The sequence below is a fragment of the Rhipicephalus sanguineus genome, chromosome 3 (assembly GCF_013339695.2).
Source record: "Rhipicephalus sanguineus isolate Rsan-2018 chromosome 3, BIME_Rsan_1.4, whole genome shotgun sequence".
Classification (NCBI taxonomy): Eukaryota; Metazoa; Arthropoda; class Arachnida; order Ixodida; family Ixodidae; genus Rhipicephalus; species Rhipicephalus sanguineus.
Genome location: NC_051178.1, coordinates 218,206,936 through 218,229,940, shown reverse-complemented (window position 1 = coordinate 218,229,940; position 23,005 = coordinate 218,206,936). Strand labels below are relative to the sequence as shown.

Below are 23,005 nucleotides of genomic sequence, written 5' to 3'. Positions count from 1 at the left end.
GAGGGACAGTGGAGAGGGAAAGTGGGGATGGGAAGGGGAGAGGGAAATTGGAGAGGGGAAGGGGAGAGGGTGAGTGGAGAGGAGGTGTGTGGAGAGGGTATGCACATGCGCAGTAAGGGTGGTCACGCCGCACACCACCACCACCACCACCGCCGGATTGAGCTCGACCTTAAGATACTTCGCATCTAAAAAAGATTTAACTGCACACATACATACATGGGCATCAGACAGCACAGAAGGCGTACTTAAATCACGGAAAGGAATATAGAAAACAAGAAATGTCGCGGTTTTCTAGTGGTCATGGTGCTCGATTGCTGACCCGAAGGTCACGGGATCGAATCCCGCCGCAGCAGCCCCATTTCCATGGAGGCAAAACGCCAGAGGCCCGTACACTTAGATCGCGGCATCGTCACGCTCTCTCTCGGAAACGGCGGGAAAATCGCGGCGCACTATAGCGACGCGTGCACGATATGGTGCGGCCACACCGCGCGCCTGTCTCTCTCGCAGGCAAGAGAAAGCGATAGCGTAATCGGGCCGTATCTCCTTCCCAATCGGAAGCCTGCCTTCACTGCTTGGTGGAGATCCGTGCCGCAAGGAAAGCCAAAAGGGCGGACGCCCTCCGGCTCATATCCTTATTTGCACTTACCTCGAATTTTCGCTCACGGACAACGCTGCTTTTCCGCTCACAACCAAAGACGCCGACACCTGAATTTCTGCGAAACGAGCTTTTTAACGCGCGTTAAAAAACCTTTTCTGTGGCCATTTACCTGTATTCTATACGCATTGGCTATTCTGAGGACCAGACCACAAAACAGACTTGAAACTTTATTTTGTGGGCCAGACTGCGCAGTAGCCCAAGCAGCCAGCCTTCCTTGACGACGTTCTTTCTCACGAATGGCAACATTCGCTTGCCGTTCGGTGCATGGGTGCAGACATAGGGCGCCCTCACCATAGCGCCCTCACGTGCGAGGGACAGTCACATGGCTTGACGTGCTTCCAGTTAGCTGGCCTGCAATTGTTGACTTTATGCCTGTGAATTGAAGGAAGACAGGCCCGCAAAAAGATGCACAAATGACTTATGCAATTCTTGCCTGTCGTAAGCGATCCTGTCAATATTGGTTTGACAGCAGCATTTGTTGTACTCACATGAGTTTTCGTGAGTCAATCATTTGCACATATGCTGCTGAATAAAAAAAAGAAAGGCGGAGGAGGGCCATTTTTCTTTTTCTGCAGCTGCCATGTTTTGATAGTTTTCCTTTGATAAACCTGCCTGCCTTCTCCTTTTCCTGTTTCCTTCCTTTGATAAAGATTAATTTTTCATACACTGTACTCATCACCACAGAATAAACACACTGGCAACAGAGTGAAAAGTTCCAGTAAACTTTCAGTGCAAGGAGGTCCTGTATGGTCGCATTTTTCACGACTTTGCCTTGTCAACGGCCAACGACATGTGCATGCAAACAATGTGGCATTTATTATTGAAAAGGCAACAACACGAACTCACTTTTTGTTAATGTAGACAACAATTGCACTCGTCCCCCTGGACACATTGTGTGTCTTCATATGCACCTGGAGGGACTCAACGTTGACAAAGTCACGCTGACACACTTCACACGTGGCCACTGGTCGCACTGGCTCGTGCTCGGACGCCACATGTTGCTTGAGGTGCAGCTTGCGTGTGAATCCTTTGCCACACTCGGCGCAATAGAAGGCTCGCTCGCCAGTGTGCTTGCGCATGTGCGCTTGCAGGCCGGCAAACTTGGCGAATCCTCGGGAGCACACCTCACACTGGTGGGCGTGCTCGCCGGTGTGGGTCTTGACGTGCGAGGCCAGTGCGGTTGCCGTGGAGAACTCCTGCGGGCAGATCTCGCAGTGAAACTGTCGCTCCTGCGAGTGCTTCTTGCGATGCGAAGACAAGTTGGACGCGGTGGAGAAGCGCAGCGGGCACAGCTCACACTTGTACGGCTTCTCACCCGTGTGGGTGCGGATGTGACGCACCAGCGTGTTGTTGAACGTGAAGGAGCGGTTGCAGATGGTGCACGTGTACGGCCGCTCGCCCGTGTGTATCTTCATGTGAGCGTACAGCGTGGAGGCTGCATTGAAGCGCTTCTCACACACACGGCAGGCATAAGGCCGCTCCTTGGAGTGAGAATTCTGGTGGACCTGCAGCAACAACGTTTCCATTCATTACATCGCTACCTTTAAAATGCACAAAACACTTTACAGCCCACAGCAGAATGAGCTGTCGGGTTAGGCCCTGTGGTACAGGACAATGATGACGTGGCCCTTTGAAAACAAGCCACTGCCACCTAACCCCAAACCAAAGACACAAGTCTATCGTCCACCACCGCTTACTGTAGTCACTACCACCCGCATTTCTTCAGTGCGTTTGTAGCTAGAGGAGAAACAGGCCCCTTGTCCACGCAGAATTCGATGACGTGCTTGACAGTCTCACATACAACAGCACTGGTGGCACCATCTCGTGACATTGGGATGTCACTTATAGGACAGAGAACACTGCAACGATGTACTTCTAACCTCCTGCTAATGCAAAGGCAGCAACAATCATTGGCATGTGCTAGTTTTTCTCTTCTCACCAGTGTGACACCACACAAATGCACATCACCTGTTTCAAATGAAAATTGTCGAAATGTCACTAGATGCAGTTTGATAAAGTGAATCATCTGTATATGGATACGTGTTTTTGTGGAAAGGCAACAATGCAAAACAGCTTCCACTACCACTGAGAAAGCCACTGGAACAATGTGTCGCTGAGTGAGTAAAACACGAAATTCAACGCCTCTTTCTGCCATTTGGTTTCGCAACTTTTAATTCTGTTTTCCTTCATCTCTGGATGATATAGAACTCGCTGGGTGCAGGCCCCTTCAAGTAATGCTGCTATGTCTCCGTACATGTGACATTTCACTGCTATTGAAGACGTCCAGTTTAGGTGCTGTTTTCACCTGAAACATGACAATGCTTGCTATAGATTAACTGTGCTATGTTTTGTGGATATACGCTTTGACCGGCCAAGAGGAGGAGGGCCCATACACAGAAACAGCTCAAGTGGCAACAAGGCTGGCAGCACAAAACGCAGGGTCAAGAAGGCATCACAGCTGAACCCTTCAAACATGCTTCCAGCTCCCCTCGCTTTTACATCATCTTTAGTCCCATAACAGTTTGCCTTCTGAAACATTTAGGCTTCAGCATCTTCATCATCACTTATCAAACCCTTAAAGGCCTATACAAGGCATACATAAGGGGGGAACAAATAAATATCGTAAGGGCATGTCACGATACAAATGCAGCGTTTAAAGAATAAAGTGATAGTAAGTATACATCACAGTGTTGAACAGAATAGATAAAATAGACTGGGAAACACGCAATTGTTGCTAGATGACATAAGAAGAAGCGTTATTGAAGAACTGGTTGGTGCGAGGGTCAGCTAAAAAGAGAAGACAACAACACTCTGAATTTGACTGAGTCGCGCTCTAGAACAACAGACTGTTCCAGTGTTCAATGGCTCACGGCAGGAAGGATTTGTTCAATGCGCGAGCTGAGCCATGAAGACATTCAACACCTTCCGAGTGGAACAGTCGACGGGAGGAGCGAGTTGGCGGAATGAGCAGAGTGTCATGCAGGTGAGAAAAGTTGTGGTAAAGTTCGTGAAACAGATTGATCCGTACGGTTTTTCTGCAAACAGCTAGAGGGGATAGCTCAAGAGAAGACTTGATATAAGTGAAGTGACACTTGCATGTTTACTGTACCGAGATGATATTGACACGTCTGTATAGATAAAAGAGAATGACGATGGGGAGGTTTTAGAGACCCTAGCTAGTGGGGAAGTAGGTTTCAAGAAGAAAGACGAAGAAGACGTTCGGCTGTACAGCTGCTTTTGAACACGCTGTCTCGCTGTTGCAAGTTGTTCTTGTCCTTTGTTCGCGTTGCACCGTGACACTGGTGGAGGTGCTGGACCGCAACCCTGCCTGATGCTCCACACTCCCACTGGGAGCCGTTCATTCAGCCCAGACGCACCTATCGCAACTCCCGTGCATCGCTTCAGTCGTCGGCTGCGAGGCCTCGCTCCAGAGCTCACCCCCTCGCAGGAACCCGCCCCAAGCCGCCGCTTACCCCTACCAATGGCGCCGTCGTACCGCCACGCGTCTGCAGCCATTCCTTGTTCACCGCCGCAAGAGGACACACCGAGGCGCCCTGCCGTCCAGCCGCCATACGACCAGCCGTCTGCTGGCACGCCATGGCCTTCGTTCCAAGAGGAGATGTTGCGACGTCCACAGCTTCGCAAGACAGACGCCTGGCGCACTGTAGATAGGCGTCCACTTTGCTTTAACTGCGGAGGTGTAGACCACATTTCCCGTCATTGCTGGCACCGAGTCGATTCGTTTCGCCCTCTCAGGCCATGGTCTGACAGTCGACGCACCAACAACGACTACATATCGCGCCGCGATGACGCTGCTTCTCAAGGACCTCCATTGTCACGGCCCCATTTTGACGACCGCCGTACCGACAATGACGAGAGCATGCCTGATTACCAGCCGGGTTTGGGACATCGACCACGGTCTCCGTCTCCTGCCAACTCACCTTCATCGCACCGCCGCACTTTTTCTGACCTCAGAGGAAGGAGGTCACCCAGCCCATGCCGGGGAAACTGAAGGCGGCGACCTCCGGGAGTAAGGTTGCAGGTCGTCAAGACGCCGAAAAAAAGCCCCCATTACTATCACCACAGGACGCCGTAAAGCCGACAAGAAGTAACACCGACGAAACTGTCACCGCAGACCTTACCGTTCATGTGGACGGACAGCAAGTGACAGCCTTAATCGACATTGGTGCTGACTTTTCTATTATAAGCGAAGACCTCGCCGTACGCCTCAAGAAAGTAAAGACGCCGTGGACGGGACCTAACCTAAGGACTGCAAGCGGCCAGTTATGCCTATAGGCATGTGCACAGCGAGGATCAACATCGGTGGTTTTTTCGTGGCGGCGTTCGTTGTTCTCGCCTCATGTTGCAAAGAGCTAATTATTGGGATAAATTTCTTGAGAAAATATGGCGCCGTCATCAACATCCCGGACAGTTTAATTACGTTCCAGAACAGCCCTGATATAGTCGAGTGTTCAGAGGCGAGAAATAAACCTTTGCGTCTAACTGACGATGACGTGGTCGTCCCGCCACAATCATGCACTTTTGTTTCGGTGGCAGGGGACGCACTGTTTGACGGCGAAGGCATTGCCGACCAAATCAGCTCGCTGCTATTTAGCCATGGCATTTCAGTTGCACGAGGTATTGTCAATATCACTGCTGGACGCACGAACTTACTCCTCACCAACTTTAGTGCTGAGCGCCGGCACCTTCCGAAGGGCACAGCCGTCGCCTACTTTGACAATACTGTAGAAGTAGAAGGCTGTTTATCGGTACTGGACGAAGCGCCTAAACAGGAATCAGTACCCGTTCTTGACGTTGGCACTACTTTGCCAAAGGACAAGCGAAAGCGACTTGTTGAGTTGCTAGCCGAATTCCAAGGCTGCTTTTCATCGACATCACGAGTTGGTCGCACACCACTAACCAAGCATCGAATAATTACTCAAGACACAGCGAGACCTATTCACCAGAATCCTTATCGCGTGACTCTGAAGGAACGTGAAGTGATACAGCAACAAGTAGCGAAAATGCCTGAAGATGACATGATTCAGCCATCACAGAGTCCCTGGGCGTCACCTGTAGTGCTAGTCAAGAAAAAGGACGGCACCCTGCGTTTTTGCGTGGACTACCGGAAGCTGAATCAGGTGACCAAGAAAGATGTGTACCCATTTCCACGTATCGATGACTCCCTTGACACACTTCGACATGCTCGCTACTTTTCTTCAATGGACTTGAGGAGCAGATACTCGCAAATTGAGGTAAACCCGAGAGACCGGGAGAAAACCGCTTTTGTGACGCCAGATGGCTTATACGAATTTAAAGTCCTTCCATTCGGTTTGTGCTCAGCGCCCGCTACTTTTCAAAGGCTCATGAATACCGTACTTTCAGGTTTGAAGTGGAAAACCTGTTTAGTTTATCTTGACGACGTCATAGTGTTTTCGGCAACTTTTCACGAGCACCTCAGAAGGCTGGAAGTTGTTTTACGAGCCATACGGTCCGCGGGCCTCACGTTGAAGCCAGAGAAATGTCACTTTTGTTTTGAAGAACTGTAGTTTTGTGATGAGTAAGGGCTCGTTCACACAGGCGTTAAACGCTCCGTCACGTCACTGTCACGTCAAAAAAAACGTACAGCAGACTCGACGTAGCAGTGTACGAACAGACGACGGCGGTTGCAGCGTCGACAGCAGCACGTTTTTGTGCAGTGTTGACCGACTGATGCACCAAAATAGGAATTGTCCACGCAGCTCAAATGCTTCGCTGGCGCTCTCCCGACTCCGCCGGGCGCTCCTCCTCGCACCACAAACACACACACACGCACAAAAGCAACCACTTGTCCCCCCGTTTTATGGCCCATTCAGTCAGGCGCGTGTTCAGTGTTTCAAGGCCACGGTCCCGGGGGCCGTATGCTAGACGCGTGGCTCTTCTCAGAACTCGGAACTCCAAACGTAAACTTCTGATTGGTCCGTTTTCTAGGGGCGGGGCTCCGTCCCCGTGCCGGCGACGGAAACGTAGAGCAGTGCTCTACGACACCGTCAACCGTTTTTTCCGGAGAAAACGTCTCGGAAACCCTCTCCCCTGACGGAAATCGGCGACGTGACGTTGACGTGACGGAGCGTTTGACGGCTGTGTGAACTAGCCCTAAAGAAGGGGCACGAGGCGCGTGCCGAACGTGGAAGCGCGGCGACGGTGCGCGAGAAGCAAAATGTCACCCGATGGCATGCACACCAGCCACGTCGACGCAGAGGATTGGCCAGATAGGGGCTCGTGGCATGCGACCGGAGCCGTGATGGTGAACAACAAAGGATGATCGAGGCACTGTTCTGTGGGGCGCCGGACGGAGAAGATCGAGGAAGAAGCAAGCGTCGCATCCGCGGCGAAAGCGGCTGGTACTCGGTTCAGGAGGTGGCGGCACGCAAGGCCCGGGGAGTGGCCGTCGACCTTGGAAGGCTCCAAGCGAGGCTGCCCGGACCCGTCGCCCCTCAATACGGCAGTTCCGGGATCACCAGCAGCCCTTCTCTTCTCGGCAGGGCGGCTGCAGACCACAGCTCAGTCAAGGAGGCGCCCATCACCTGAGGAGTCCTGAAGCAAGGGACCAAGGCCCAGTTAGGCCTAACCTCGATGGACCGAGGACGGAGAAGACTACTGGGGACACACTCGACGAGAGCAAGCGGCAGGCTGGACGAAGGCAACCGACGATGAACTTGGAGGCCTACTGAGGACGTCAGCGACGGTCTCGACGAGAGATTGACGCGGCGGGAACATCGAGTCGTCGCGACGAACTGTAAGAACATTCTATTACCGCAAGGCCCATAGTGGGCAGACTGAGTTGCAGAGACGTGTATAAGCCTAGCTAAAACGCATTGTTTAGCAAGTTTCAGTTCTGGGCATGAACTGAGATTTTGCAAATGTAAATAGGTTTTTGTTTGGATTGTTCAGGGTCATTAACGTTTTCTTTTTTATGTTGTCCTTTTGCTCGCTATAAACTTGGTTTTTGCCGTCCTAGCACGGTCTCACGTGCCCATCTCACTCTCTCCCGATCCGATATTGCAAGCACCCCCGAGATAATCGTGACAAGTTTCTTGGTCACGTCGTCAGCCACGCAGGTGTTCGGCCCAATCCTGAAAAAATTGCCGCCGTTGCACAGTTCCCGGTACCGTCCGATAAGAAGGCTGTCAGACGCTTTCTGGGCCTTTGTGCCTATTATCGACGGTTTATCGCAGACTTAGCACGCATCGCGTCACCTTTAACTCACCTGACAAGAGACGACGTTGCCTTCGAGTTGAACGACGAACAGGAAGCTGCGTTTGATAATCTGGGCCAACATCTTCAAACACCCCCAGTGCTAGCCCACTTCGACGAGGAAGCCCCCACGATGCTTCACACTGACGCTAACAATGTAGGTCTGGGACCTGTGCTAGTGCAGCGGCAGGAGGACACAGAAAGAGTGATTGCCTACGCAAGCAGAACGCTAACACGTGCAGAGGCTAATTATTCCACAACAGAGAAAGAATGCCTCGCCGTGGTATGGGCAGTTATGAAATTTTGCCCGTATTTGTATGGCCGCCCCTTCAAAGTTATTAGCGACCATCATTCACCTTTGTTGGTTGACTAATCTTAAAGATCCCACCAGCCGATTAGCGCGTTGGAGTCTGAAGCTGCAAGAGTTTGATATGACGGTCATACACAAGTCAGGGAAGCGACATATGGATGCCGACTGCCTGTCCCGATCACCAATACAGTCGGCTTCTCTACCTGATGAGGATGAAACTTTATTCCTTGGTGTCCTCGGCACTTCCACCATCGTCCAACAACCACGTGACGACCCCGAGTTGCTTGGTTTAATTAATTACTTAGACGGACGGGCTCAGAGTGCACCAAGAGTTTTTGCAAGAATATTGTCGTTGTTTTGTCTGCGAAACAGCATCCTTTATAAAAGACACTTTTCATTGATCGGATCTCCCTATTTGCTCGTCATTCCTGCAACCCTTCGTACTGAAGTGCTTCAAGCATGCCACAACCTGCCTCGACTGCCAGCGACGCAAGTCGCCTCCGACGAAACCAGCCGGTCTGCTGCAACCTGTTCAAGTCCCACGAACGCCATTTGACCAGATCGGAATGGATATTTTGGGTCCACTTCCTTTTCTTAACGCTTTTCTTACGGTCAGAATAAACCTTCTGAGACGCGTCACGGCCTCCGAGATTGCATGCGCGAATCTTTGAGGCTCTTATGTGCTTCTGTGTGCCTTCGCGTTTTTTTTTCTTTCTAACGCGTTGACGTGCGCTGCTGTCGTTGTACTGTGTTTACACGTGCCTGCCTCGTGCATCAGATATCCTATGAAAGGTGGACGAGAACCGAAAGAACGCGAGGACGGTCTTGGCGAAAGAGTCAGGCCTCGCAACATCAACATGCGCGACCCATGAGGTCGCACTTGTGCGGGCACAGCCGTGAATCTCCCAAAAAACAACCCCAACACCTCCGCAATAACAAGATCATAACACAGGACCGTGGTTTTGTAATTTTGTGGCCTTGATCCAAGCCGCCATCTGCGACCTCGCCAAGAATGGCACTTTTGTTCAGTCTGGATTGGCAACAACGATAACAAGCACATGAAATACTGCTGGCAACCCAACAATAGGGCACACAGTAGCATCAATAATAATTGTTGGGGTTCAATAAGGTTGAGAGCTGGGCGAGTTGGTGACTGATCGTTATACCTACATGGTGGAGTAGCGCACTTTTGATGGGGACACAGAAGGACACGACACTCACAACTGAATTTACTTCAGAAAAATTACTTCATATATATGCACCCAAGCACCCCCGAGCGACACAGAAATGAATCAACCCTCAATACAAACTTATCAAAGAAGAAACTGTGTGCACACTCTAGTGATAGGATGACCTATGCACGTGTAAAGATGAACCAATAGTCCATTTATTCTTCTCAACGCACAACTTCCTGCGCACACTCAAACGATAGCAAAAAAAAACAAAAATAAACGAAGCGTGTATAGCTTATATACTTTGAAAATGATGTACAGTCTAGGGTGATTGCAATAAGTTCCACTAGAAATCTACACGCGTTTAAAAATGGAAAAAGGAGACAAGAAAAAGGGCGTAGCAAAAGCAACATTACAACTTAAAGGGACACTAAAGGCAAATAACAATTTATGTCAGAGTGAAAGCTCAATGTATGACAACGTCTAAAACGGCAATGCCCTACTTACCGCAGCAGTGCCCTACTTACCGAGAAATTAAGCTAAATGTATCACACGGTGAGCGCCACAAGTGGCACATTTTGGAAATGATCCCGATGACGTGTGAGAGTTCGACTACAATTAATCACTTGTAATCAAACTAGCTTCAATAAAAAAAGAACCTTCCATGCGTCAAGAGCATAATAAAATGCTGCTTGTTCGTTTCTTTTTGATTCATGGAAAAAAGAACCTCTTTGGCGTTGCCATGGGGAACAGCGCGCGTGGTTCAAAAGTTCCATTTTCGCCGAACTGCGCTTCGCCCGGCGCCCTGCTTCGCTCACGCGGTCGCGTCTCAGTGGTAGCGTCTCAGCGTTCATGAAAGTCGCTCTGACAGAAAGTTCGACAAAACGCCGCATGCATGTGGTGTTGCCTGATGCCCAAATGGCTCACGCCGCCGCGCAGTAAAGGCGGGCAACGTTGGGCACGGCAGCAGTGACGTGAAAAACGCCGCTTTCAGGCGGGTGATTTGAAGTGCGCTGACGCGATGCGGACCACTAAAACGTGATTTTAGTTCAAAATAAGCACTTCCCTGGCACAAAAGTAACACTACGAGGTTGCTGGACCGTTATTTCAACAATCAACGTCGACTTCATATTTGCCTTAAGTGTCCCTTTAAAGACCTTCCAGGAAGGTGGCTTCCCGACGACTTAATGAAACTGATGATTGACTGATGCAGCAGTCTTTTCTTTTGTTAATGTGAAACGCTTCAACTATTTCCCTGGTTAGTTGGTTCCCATGATGGAAAACCACGGAAGTGTCATCAAACGGTGGCAAGCAGCCACACTGAGAACGGTGTCCCTTTATGTGGGAATGATCATTTTTTTCTAAGGCCCTCTTATGCTCTGACAGCCTGGTGTTCAGACACCGAACCTTTTGGCCGAGGTATACTTTCCCACAAGATAGGGGCAAGCAATATACAACAGATAACTTACATCTAACAAACTTTGTTTTGTGAAGGAAAGAAGATGAATTTTAAGGGCTCGTTTTTCTTTCTGTTAGACACAACATTAATGAGAACTAACAGACAATAACGCCAAGGAAAGTATAGGGGGATGTTATTTGTAATAATTGGGATGTAATTGTGAAGAAAGTAAAGTGGACGGAAAGATAACTTGCCGCCGGCAGGGACCAAACCTGCGACTTTCAAATAACGCGTCCGGTGCTCTACCAGTGAGCTACGGCGGTCATCCCCCCATCCACTTTATAGGGTATATATATGTGCATTTAAACCTAGGAGTGTTAGTCAGCGCTTTGTGTTTTGTGTTTTATGATTTATTGTGCATTTATCGTGCAGTGTTTTGTGATTTGTCGTGCATCTGGTGGCATTCATTTTTTCTGCTGTGGAAAGCTTACGGTTTAATTTTGCACATATCTTAACAAGCTTGATGGGTGCCGAGAAAATTACTTCTAGGTCAAACCTATAGCCTACGTTTTTTTAAGTTATGTGCAATCTTGTGGCAGATGGTATAGACACTATCTTTTTTTCTGTTGTCATTTTGTTCCAAGAGTTATCTCGTACGTGACTAATCAGCTTGATTGCTGATCTACACAGCATGTGTTTATCATACCCCGCATTCTTTAGCCTGCTAATTTGTTGACTGAAGCTCTCGCTAATCGTTTCTGAAGCTCTCATTAATCCTTCTTGTCCCCATCAAAAGTGCGTTACTTCCCCATATAGTTATAATGAGTTGTTGGGGTTTTACATCCCAAAACCACAATATGATTGAGAGATGCCGTAGTGGAGGGCTCCACATATTTCGACCACCTGGGGCTCCTTAACGTGCACCTAAACCTAAGCACACGAAACTAGCATTTCGCCTCCATCGACATGCGGCCACCGTGGCTTGGATTCGATACCACGACCTTCGAGTCAGCAGTCGAGCACCATAACCACACTAGACCACCGTGGCGGGTGAAACGGCATTTGTTACGTAAAAAGTGTGAACGCGAATTCTACAAAATACAGCAGCGCACGTCTCGGCCGTTCCTCCCAGGCCCGCAGCACGCTTGCACTTTAGTCGTCAGCAACTGGTTAAACGTGTGGTGGTACAAGCCACCAGAGTACACTGGCCACCCTGAACGTTTGTTTTGTCCGTCTAAGCGGCTGTGGGAAATTCTCTCCGTCAGCTGACGTCACTGTTACGTTTTGGGTTGGCTATGTGCGGCGAAGCCAGAGACGCACCTGCACAGGTCAGACACAACCACCCAGCCCCCGACACAGGTGGCGGCTGGCTGAACACAGGTAACACCACAACAGCCCCTTATTTCAAGAACTTGTAGCATAGTCTTACAACTTCAGAGGGGCTGGCGGAACTACACGGCGGCCACTACATGTTCTCGTCTCGAGGGTCACTGCTGATGTCTGGTTCGATGCAGTGTCCGGTACGTCTGCCGTCGAATTTGCAGGAGAAGCACCCTGCGTTGTGTCCGTCGGAGCTGCAGGGTTTCTTTGATTCTGCTGTGAGAACCCTGACGGGTGTGGCCGGTCACGCTGCAGGACTGCACCTTGATCAGACACTATGAGGTAACAGCGAGGTGATTGGCCCTTCCTTGACCCTGCAGCTCGAACTCCTTCATGTCAAACCCACACTCGTTCTCCCGTCTCCAGTAGAGGCAGCGGCCTGGCCCGATGACGCTTGTTAAAGTTGCACTCGCTTTTCGTCTTGATGTATCACTTGTGGCCACTGTGACTAGCAGGCCAAGAGGGTTGCAGCAACTGCTTTGCCTTCTGTAAGCGAGTTCCGAGTTTTCTCACCTTTAGGAGCTGAGTGGGGCTAAAACCATTCCCGCCCAGGCTATCTCTATAGCTGAGTAAAGCTAGATGTGGGCCGCTCTACTTGCCGAGCAGTTCCTTCACTGTGCGGACCATCTCTTCAGCCTCTCCGCTTGATTGAGGAAAGTGGAGGCTGCTGGTCACGAGGGTGAATCCGTATACATAGGAGTCGGCAAAGTTCAGGGGAGGAAAATGGCGGCCCATTATCTGATCTCACAACTTCCGACATACCATGTCGAGCAAATACGCTCTTAAGCGCCTCGAAGACCGCAGAAGCTGTAGATGATCGAAGGGTTTAATAACCTCAGGGAAGCAGGAGTAATAATCCAAGACGAGCAAAAACATTTGTCCTTGGCTATGGAAGTAACTAGGCTGCGCCTTTGTCCCCGAGGCTCAAAACTCAAAAGGTAGCATTAAAAAAAAAGCAAAAATAAATATTAAAAGCCAATTCACAACCACTTTTTTTTAATCAGAAAAATCATCAGACGAAGATCACACCCTTCTTCAAAAGTTGTGACTGCGGTCCTGTTTTGTCAAACGAACTTTGCTCTGTTGTCATTTCTCCTTCTCATGTTCCAGCCTGCTTAGTTTGAAATGCCATCGGGAGAGAGGTAAGGATTACTTCATCTAGAGCTGGTTCGAAACTTTTTGTATGTAGGCGCGAGCGAGAGTGCAGCTTTGTTCGAGGCGACACTTACAACAAATATTGTCAACAACGAACTCATTTTTGGTCCCGACAAAGAGGTCTGACTGCATTTCATAGGCCGTGCGCAGGGTTCCCCTTCAGGGGGGGGGGGGGGGGGCAAAGGTTCATCGCGGCGGACCCCCCTCCCAATTAAGTCAATGTATGGGGCAGACTTAGCGCCACCCTCTTCCTGGGTGACTAGGGGTGGGGGGCGGCCGCCCCCCCTCTGCGCACGCTTATGCCAGTGAAGCCAAGACTGAGATGACCTCCTGTACAGTTTATGCAGTGCGGTGTCGTCGGATGGTCGCTGCATTATGCACAAGTCGCTTTGCCTCTGAGTGAGTGAGATCTAAATCTGTGGCACTCAAAATGTAGCCTGGTGTTCAGGACCGAGGGTCTTACATTGTAACCTCCAACGACAGGTGTGGCCATTTCACTGGGAAGGGGAAGTTTGGTGGCGATTAACTGGTAATTTCAACAGATTATGATTCTTTGAGCTATAGTTATGCTTTGCTCTTCTAGCAGCACCTCATCACTCAGGTTTAAGAAATATTCAGATATAACGCCTCTGCGCAGGTTGAGTGACATGTGGGCCCAAGCCGTAACTGCGGCACTGCTGACACTGACTTGGTCAACAAGAACAGCTTCCTCACATGTGTGTTTCCTTTGCTGCATGTTACCTCGTATTTTGGAATGTTAAGTCGGTTCAAAGTTTCCTTCAGTGCAACCTTTTTTATGAGGCCAATAAAATATAAGAGAAGCTGCAGAAGTCGTATGCAACAAGTCTGAACAACATCAGTCGTACGCCGCCACAATGACGAAATATGGTACAGTTAAACCTGGATATAACGAAATCGACAAATTCCCGAGAAAATTCGTTATAAACAGCTTTTCGTTATATCAAGTTTCAGCACAAAAATTTGGAAAGAAACGCACAAATTAAACACAAGGGGAATTGAAGGCAGAGCTCACCCGAAACATTTATTTAGCGGCAAAAAACTGCGTTATTTTGCTCTATTGCTTGTTTGTGAGGGATGGCAATACTGAACGTTCGTAGGACATTAAAGGGGCCCTGCAACACCTTTCTTAGTTATATTGGAATAGTCTCATTATTGACGTATGACACTTCACGAGTCATATGCCGCAAAAATTTTTCGAATCCGTCAAGTCTAAGTGGTGTTACCAAATTATAGAGATCACGTTCCGCAGCTTTCTCCCTCAACTCAACGCAGCGAGCGCGCGGAAAGCTGCGTGCGGCTTGAAGGGAGGGAGGGCGGAGGTGCGAGGAGGCGACGTCAGCGCCGGCGGCATTTTTTTTCTTCATTTTTTTCTCTCTGGCGTCTCGGCGCAACCACGTGGTCTGTGGCGCCACTTCCGGTCGGCTCGCGCGGTCGTCGTCGAGCGGCGGAGCCCATGGCACCGTGTATCGCGCGTGCTTGAAAACTGCGAGTCGGTTTGGTAATGTTGGGTGTGCACCTCGAACTGCCGTAGTGTTTTCATCGCTCTGCCAACCATGGACGCAAACTTGCGTGCGCGTTTGGAACGAATGACAGCTGATATGGGTTTCGACCCACACTCTGATACACCGCCTCGTCGCACTGCTCGCGCTTGAATCGTATTCAACACGGCAAAGCTGCGTGCACCCTTCTCCCAGTGGCGGTACTTCGATGCTGTTTGCTCTTCGAATGCGGGCGCACAGCGAGTGCGGGCTGACAACAAAGAACTAAAGACTAGAAGAAAGGATCGTGGGGCATCGGGCCGGCGCGGACCCATCCCCCGGCTGTCTGCAGCTACCGTGAAAATGCGAGTCTGCTTGGTTGCTGTGTCGCGGTTTCTCGGGAACCTGAGACTACGGGGAGGATACGCCGAGGTACGGCTCGATGACATACTGGACAGACAGCGAACGGGACTCTCGCCATACAGCGAACACAGGTATCCTAAGCTAGCCGGCGCCAGCATTGTTATCGGAGAAATGCTGCACCGCTGCCTCGGTCGGTCGTGAGAACGTGCCGACGATGCAGTTTCCAGCTGACGAGGCAACACTCGAACGGCTGCCACTCTCAACGGCAACCGGCGATGCTCAAAAGCACAGAAATATTAATGATTTCGGCACTGTGCATGGTGAAGAAAACGCAACCACGCAACTACGAGCAGACGAGCTGTCGGTGAGACCGGAAGTGCTAATATTAATGTTTGTTCGGTGTTTTAACGGCATAACACAATATAAACATACATATTATCTACTTATTGAACTCAAAATTAACAACTAAGGTAATAATGAGGGTGTTATCGTGATTCAGCCAATGGTGGAACTGCCGACAATCGCGTCATATATTGCGGACTAATACATCATTTGTCGAGAGAAGAGGGAGCGATTTTCAGCTGACTTTGAGAATTTATTGTAAATTCCAGGCCGCTCGCTTCGCTATAATATTTGGCTCGCGTGTTCTCGGGAGCCTCGACTACCGATTGGCAGCGCATTTTGACCCTGCTCAAAAAGTGTTGCAGGGCCCCTTTAATACAACGCTACTCCGTCATCGTCTAGCCATGGCCTCCGAGATTGGCTCCGGCAACGCGCACTGCGCGTTGCCGGAGCCAATCTCGGAGGCCACGGTCTCGCGAACCCGCGGGGAGCGGCGCAAGACGGCAAAGCGCGTGACGACAGTGACGAGTCGACCTCCGAAGATCCGTCGTTGTCACCGTGGTCGCGGACAGTTTCCACCAGCGCCCAATCTGACATCCCCTCGGTAATGACGACAGTTGTCGGCTACGAAACTGACCTGGTTCTAGGGACGCTGGAGCGGTGATGCGGCGGGGAGCTTCGAAGGCAACGGCGGGGTACGAGCCTAAGGAGCTTCGCTCCTAAAAAAAAATCGCATAAGCTACACGTCGTCAGGGGCTGCTCCATGCGCGCGCAGTGAAACCACGCACGCGCGCATGGCGTCGAAAACGAAGAGCGAACTCCATATGCGGCGCGAACTCGAAGCGTAACGACACGGAGCAAGGATTTCTTTTAATGGCGTCACCTGGTGTCAACTTATGGCCTCCGAGATAGCGGGCGCGCGGCGTGTCACGCCGCGCGCCGGAAGTCCAGTTCAGAGATTACTGCAACAAGAGTGGTGCTGCCAACGCAAAAGCCGGTTTTCTTTCTTTTTTATTTTTAAAGAAAGCTGGCGTTTAGCGTGGTTGCACCCACGAGCGGCTGGATGAGGTTTGGAGGGGGGGAAGGGGGGGCACGCCTGCGCACGCACCCGCGGCGGCATGAAAGCCGGCTCGAGGAGCGCAGGCCTCGCCTGCCTGCCTCGCGCACACCCGCACGCACAAACGAGCGCTCGCTCTCGCCTCGCAGTCGCCGGGGCTTCGAGTGCGCCATGCGCGACGTCGCCGCTTCGCGCTTCCGTCGCGGGCCAACCGCAGAAGATGCATGCGGCTCCTGCTCGTGTCAAAATGACAAAATTCGAGGCAAAATCCCTAGGTTGTCACGGCGAATATTCCTTATATCAAGGGTGTCTCCCACTGCCACTTTGTTACATAGAGGTCGCAAATACATGTGCTTTATGGAGGAAGGCGGGGAATAGAAAAACTTCGTAATATCGAGGAATTCGTTATATGGAGGTTCGTTATAGGCAGGTTTAACTGTATTCCCAAAGTTGGCCACCCACACATCAAAACCTCATAACCTTGGCCACCAGGGAAGTTGGAAATAAATCAAAGAAACAAGAATACAGGAAAAACAAAAAGGAAACTTCCCCCAGGCAGGTCAATCCAGGCATGCTGTCTTCATGAAGCTAGGGAGAAAAGGATGTTTTGGCTTCACCAGGCCTAGAGTTACTGTATAGGCTAGTTGCACCGCTGTTTTCTGCATGCCGCTCACTTCAGCACCATTATACGCCGAGCACCATCATGTGGTCAAAAGTGGCTCTGCGAAAGAGTCCACACTTCACAGGTTCCTGCTAGCCAGCCAAGCACAACTGACACTGTTGTTATTCTTGCTGCTGCTTCTTCGATGCCACCGGTCGAGGGACATGTGATATCAAGTACATTCTCTGGTGAATTGCAGAGCCAATTTCATACGATGCACCAAAAGATCTCTTAGTATGATAGGGTGTTGCATGCCCTACATTCACTACTGAAACAAAAAAAATTACACCATCCCGCTAAAGGGGACCATGAGGCAATGCGAAGCCGGAGCACTTGCACGATCGCATTCCGTTGGCGTTCGTTGGGCATGCTACCGACCTCGTGTCGTGGAACCCGAAGAACACTACGGGCGTCGTGTCTTCCCTCTAGCCTGGCCGTTAATTCTCACAGGGCGAGCGGGGAACGCGGTCGACAGGCGCGCGAAAGGGAGGCAGCGAAGGAGAGGAGAGAGAGGGGGAGGGGACACGCATGCGCTGGCACTCATCGCGGCACTACGCACGAGAAAATTTCGGAGGAGTCAACCTAAGCAAGCGCTGGACTGAACGCGCGCAGCGCTCTACCACTTAAGGAGGGGAGACTAGACGAGGAGAGTAGCGCATGCGCCGCGAGAGCAGAAGCGAGAACGCAGGAGAAGCGCAAGCGGGTGCTGGTAGAGAAGTGGAGAGAGTAACGCACAGCTGTTGTAGAGAGGGAAGGAGGAGAGTTGCGCATGCGTAGTGTGAGTGCGGACTACCAGGCCGCGGAACATCAACCCCGAGCAAGAGATGCTTCGCATCTAAAATGGCAAAGCATTTCTCGTGTTGCCACAAGCGGTATCTGTGATATTGCCACACACACACTTCTTTTTCTATTTTCATGTAACCGGACCCGTTACAGGTCTAACCACTGTCTTGCACACACCGCACAGGAATGTCAAACATTCCCAACTATTTTAGACTATTCTGATAAGACTGATCACACAATGCAAACAGTAGAGTTCATTCTGGAACTAACGCGGCCACCAGCAATAAGCCTGGAATCTTCGATGCCACATCTATGAATGCCGACACACCTTAGTGCTAATCAAATTATTCGACGACCGACGAATGTCTGCACTAATATCGTTAAGCTCTGAGTCGTTTTTTTTTTTCTCAGGCACAAGTTTGCCCAATAAAGAGTTTCATCTTTACTGGCTGTGATTGCTTTGTTCACCACCACGACCAAGTGACATCTGGTGAAGTGCTGGTTCTTTCATGTTCCGGACACCTACGAAAAGCCATGAACCAAGTCTAACACATCAAGCAGACACGAAAGGCCTGCTCTGCTACCACTGTAGGGAGGCAGGTCACACAAACCGCCGCTGCCAGTACCATGAGCTGGGACTGTGTGGCTTAAAGGGGGCCCTGCAACACTTTTTGAGCAGGGTCAAAAAGCGCTGCCAATCGGTAGTCGAGGCTCCCGAGAACACGCGAGCCAAATATTATAGCGAAGCGAGCGGCCTGGAATTTACAATAAATTCTCAAAGTCAGATGAAAATCGCTCCCTCTTCTCTCGACAAATGATGTATTAGTCCGCAATATATGACGCGATTGTCGGCAGTTCCACCATTGGCTGAATCACGATAACACCCTCATTATTACCTTAGTTGTTAATTTTGAGTTCAATAAGTAGATAATATGTATGTTTATATTGTGTTATGCCGTTAAAACACCGAACAAACATTAATATTAGCACTTTCGGTTTCACCGACAGCTCGTCTGCTCGTAGTTGCGTGGTTGCGTTTTCTTCACCATGTGCAGTGCCGAAATCATGAATATTTCTGTGCTTTTGACCATCGCCGGTTGCCGTTGAGAGTGGCAGCCGTTCGAGTGTTGCCTCGTCAGCTGGAAACTGCATCGTTGGGACGTTCTCACGACCGACCGAGGCAGCGGTGCAGCATTTCTCCGATAACAATGCTGGCGCCGGCTAGCGTAGGATACCTGTGTTCGCTGTATGGCGAGAGTCCCGTTCGCTGTCTGTTCAGTATGTCATAGAGCCGTACCTCGGCGTATCGTCCCCGTAGTCTCAGGTTCCCGAGAAACCGCGACACAGCAACCTAAAGTCCCTAGATTTTTCCCTGGACAAATCTAGGGACTTTACAGCAACCAAGCAGACTCGCATTTTCACGGTAGCTGCAGACAGCCGGAGGATGGGTCCGCGCCGGCCCGATGCCCCACGATCCTTTCTTCTAGTCTTTAGTTCTTTGTTGTCAGCCCGCACTCGCTGTGCGCCCGCATTCGAAGAGCAAACAGCATCGAAGTACCGCCACTGGGAGAAGGGTGCACGCAGCTTTGCCGTGTTGAATACGATTCAAGCGCGAGCAGTGCGACGAGGCGGTGTATCGGAGTGTGGGTCGAAACCCATCTCAGCTGCCATTCGTTCCAAACGCGCACGCAAATTTGCGTCCATGGTTTGCAGAGCGATGAAAACACTACGGCAGTGCACACCCAACATTACCAAACCGACTCGCAGTTTTCAAGCACGCGCGATACACGGTGCCATGGGCTCCGCCGCTCGACGACGACCGCGCGAGCCGACCGGAAGTGGCGCCACAGCCCACGTGGTTGCGCCGAGACGCCAGAGAGAAAAAAATGAAGAAAAAAATGCCGCCGGCGCTGACGTTGCCTCCTCGCACCTCCGCCCTCCCTCCCTACACGCCGCGCGCAGCTTTCCGCGCGCTCGCTGCGTTGAGTTGAGGGAGAAAGCTGCGGAACGTGATCTCTATAATTTGGTAACACCACTTAGACTTGACGGATTCGAAAAATTTTTGCGGCATATGACTCTTGAGGAGTCATACGTCAATAATGAGACTATTCCAATATAACTAAGAAAGGTGTTGCAGGGCCCCTTTAACGCGTCACGTCCACAGAGCGGGGAATGACCACGTGACATCGCGGACTACCATGCAGGATATCGCAGTGGACAATCTGACGACATTCCCGTTCTCCGTCACGTCACCGCACGTCGCCGAAAATCACTGCACATCACCGAAACAGCGGCAGCACGCCAGCCCTGCCTGCGGCCGATGCGCGAGCCCATATCCCTCCGCCGCAGTAGTAGTGTAGCCAGAGGGTAACACATCACGCACGTGCCCCTCCCACCCCCCGAATTGTTTTTTTTTTTTGCCACGGCATACAGAGCACGAAATGACTCAACAACATCTGTCTGCCCGACCCCCACTTCAAGGAGGTGGCCCCCCACCTCTCCCCGAAAGATTTCTGCCTACAACCCAGCTTCACTGCCGTCAATGCCACTGCAACGAAATCTTCAGAACACTCCGCTAGCCCAACCCTGATGACTGAACCTCGCCACCGAAAGAAGATTTGACGACTCGATGTACCAGCAACTGAACAAGCCGACGCAATCATGATCTGACACCGGCAGTGGCATAGGAAGGATTTTTTTTCAGGGGGGGCACCTCCTTCATCCGACATAGGGTCGGGGCAGATAAGTGGGGTCGAGTGTCATTTTGTCCTCTGTATCTCATGGGGAAAAAAATTTCGGGGGAGGGGGGAGGCACGGGCCCGGTGTGCCCCCCCCCCCCCCCCCGCCCTGGATACGCCCCTGGACCCTGCGACCTAATCGTAACGCCAGACAACAAACTAGTGACCTCGACGTGCTGATCGACAGCCACATCGTCGCTCTAGTCGATACTGACGCCGACTACTTTATGATCAGTGGGCCTTTCACTATGAAGTTGAGGAAAGTTAAAGACCACCTGGCAAGGCCCCGCAATCTGCACAGCTGGAGGCTACCTAATAATGCCAGCTGGAATCTGCACAGCAAGAGTCATGATTAATAATCGGACTTATCCTACAAGCAAGCTTGTCCTGAAGCAATGCTCGAGGGATTAAACCTACACGGCACAGTCATCAACTTAAGAACCAAGTCAATAATGCTATCAATGAACAAACCAACCCTGCTGGATACCGACCTGCGTGACCGTTCCTTGAACGTGCTCGAGGATCAAGTGACGATTCCGTCATTATAGGCCTCCCAAGCTCGGCCAGGGTATAGTGTTCTAGAATATTGGGTAGTGAGCCCACTCTCCGGGGAGAGGGTACGTTGCCGCGGCGCAAAAAATGTAAACGAGTTTTCGTTTTCCTGAGTGCCCGCGTGGCGGCGCTACCATCGTCAGCAATGGGAGCCTTCGCCCCGCTGCTGTAGGGCTGCTGCTGTGTTTCGTCGTCGCTGCAGGTTTTCGGCCGAGCATTGCTTCGTCAATACGTTTCATTTTTCAGTTCCTGTAGTTGTGAATAATGTAGATTGGTAGCAAGGCTTGTTCACGGGCTGCTTTTCATGTGAAGAACTCCGTGCAGACAGCATTTTAGATGTGCTGACCACTGTGAAAGCAAGGCTTTGGCAAGAGGTTGGGTGCCGAAGCCATGCCTCAATGCTCTCTCAAAAAATAATCCAATTCTATGTTGTTACGCGACTTCATTTTTACATTAAGGGGCTAAACACAGACAGAGCAGGAAAACGCCAAAAAGCAAAGCACTTCAAGATAAGCCGCTGCACTTAAATTTTTTTTCCTTGCTATAGAAGATTTTTTTAATTTTATTATTGTTCCTGCATTTAGGTTTTACAAGTGTAGGTTAAACTTGAAGTATGAATCTTCTCTGAATATTCTTTTTCTGTTTCACTGACCCAAATACAAGAAAATGCCAGATTTGAAAAACAAGCAAGATAGTATGTTAATTGCCACTCGCCATGCATACTATAGCAATAAACCCTTAATTCAATTGTGAATGGTGGCTTTGGTCCTTAACGTACCATCAACAGTGCGATTAATATGATCTACCAGAACGTCAGTAGATCTGTATAAAAATGCACGTGTTTGAATGGAAATGTGTCTATTATTTGTCATTTTTTTAGTATTTCTTCTGATTCAGTGTCTTCACTTATTGTGTGAACAATATGTGTTGAGTATTCATGTGCTTTTGTGAACTTTTTAAATTTATGCTATGCTAAGTATGCTATTGAAAATATTTAGCGTCTCTTTGTGAGTATTTTTCTAGCATCTATTGGGCTGTTTTAGGAGACATGCTTTTTGCCGCACACGCTGATAAGTACAAAATGGGGCAAGGCCCTCTTCAAGCTATTTCAGCTTTTTTCCATCTGTTTTCACTTTAAAAAAAATGAAAGTGATTGATACGCATGGCTTTTGTGGAGTATATAAGGTCATTTTGCTGCCCCACCAAATAAACTTTTCACTTATTTCCGCGAACGATTGTTGTCTACATTTTTCCACACCTTCATTACAAATTCATTTTTCTAAATACGGGAGTGCGGACAAATAGTTCTGTAGAAAAGAGTGCATATGAACCTTTGAGGCATATTATAGTGTCAGCAGAATTGCTAACTGAATTTTGCACTCAACTGATAGCGGTGTTTGCATGCAATTTCTTACACAAATATAATTTCCAGCATGTGAGGGGTCTTCAAGAAGCAAAATCTGATTGCATGGTCTACCCTTACTTTCGGTCTTTTATTCTTTGGGCATGATTAGGATAGGTCTTTCCTGCTGTGCACTCCCACACATTTTCTTGCACTTTTCAGGAGAATATATCAACTGAGAGCGCGTAAGGTGCTTAAGTTTGTAGTAATATTGTTTTATTTAGTGAGAGTACGACCTCACTAAAGAGACTACCGAGTACAAACGCTAGCATGAAAATATTAGTCTCTTTTATCTAAA

The 23,005-nt window shown here is 50.0% G+C and overlaps 1 protein-coding gene across 1 annotated transcript in view; it reads right to left on the bottom strand.

Annotated features, from left to right (window-relative positions):
• Positions 1–1,499: 1,499 nt before the first annotated feature.
• Positions 1,500–23,005, bottom strand: part of LOC119386306 (zinc finger protein 135) — a 100,040-nt gene continuing 78,534 nt past the window's right edge. The window contains exon 6 of the mRNA XM_049414300.1: positions 1,500–2,163. Coding sequence (XP_049270257.1) covers positions 1,501–2,163 — 663 coding nt within the window. The 3' untranslated portion in view covers position 1,500. The remainder of the gene's footprint in view (positions 2,164–23,005) is intronic.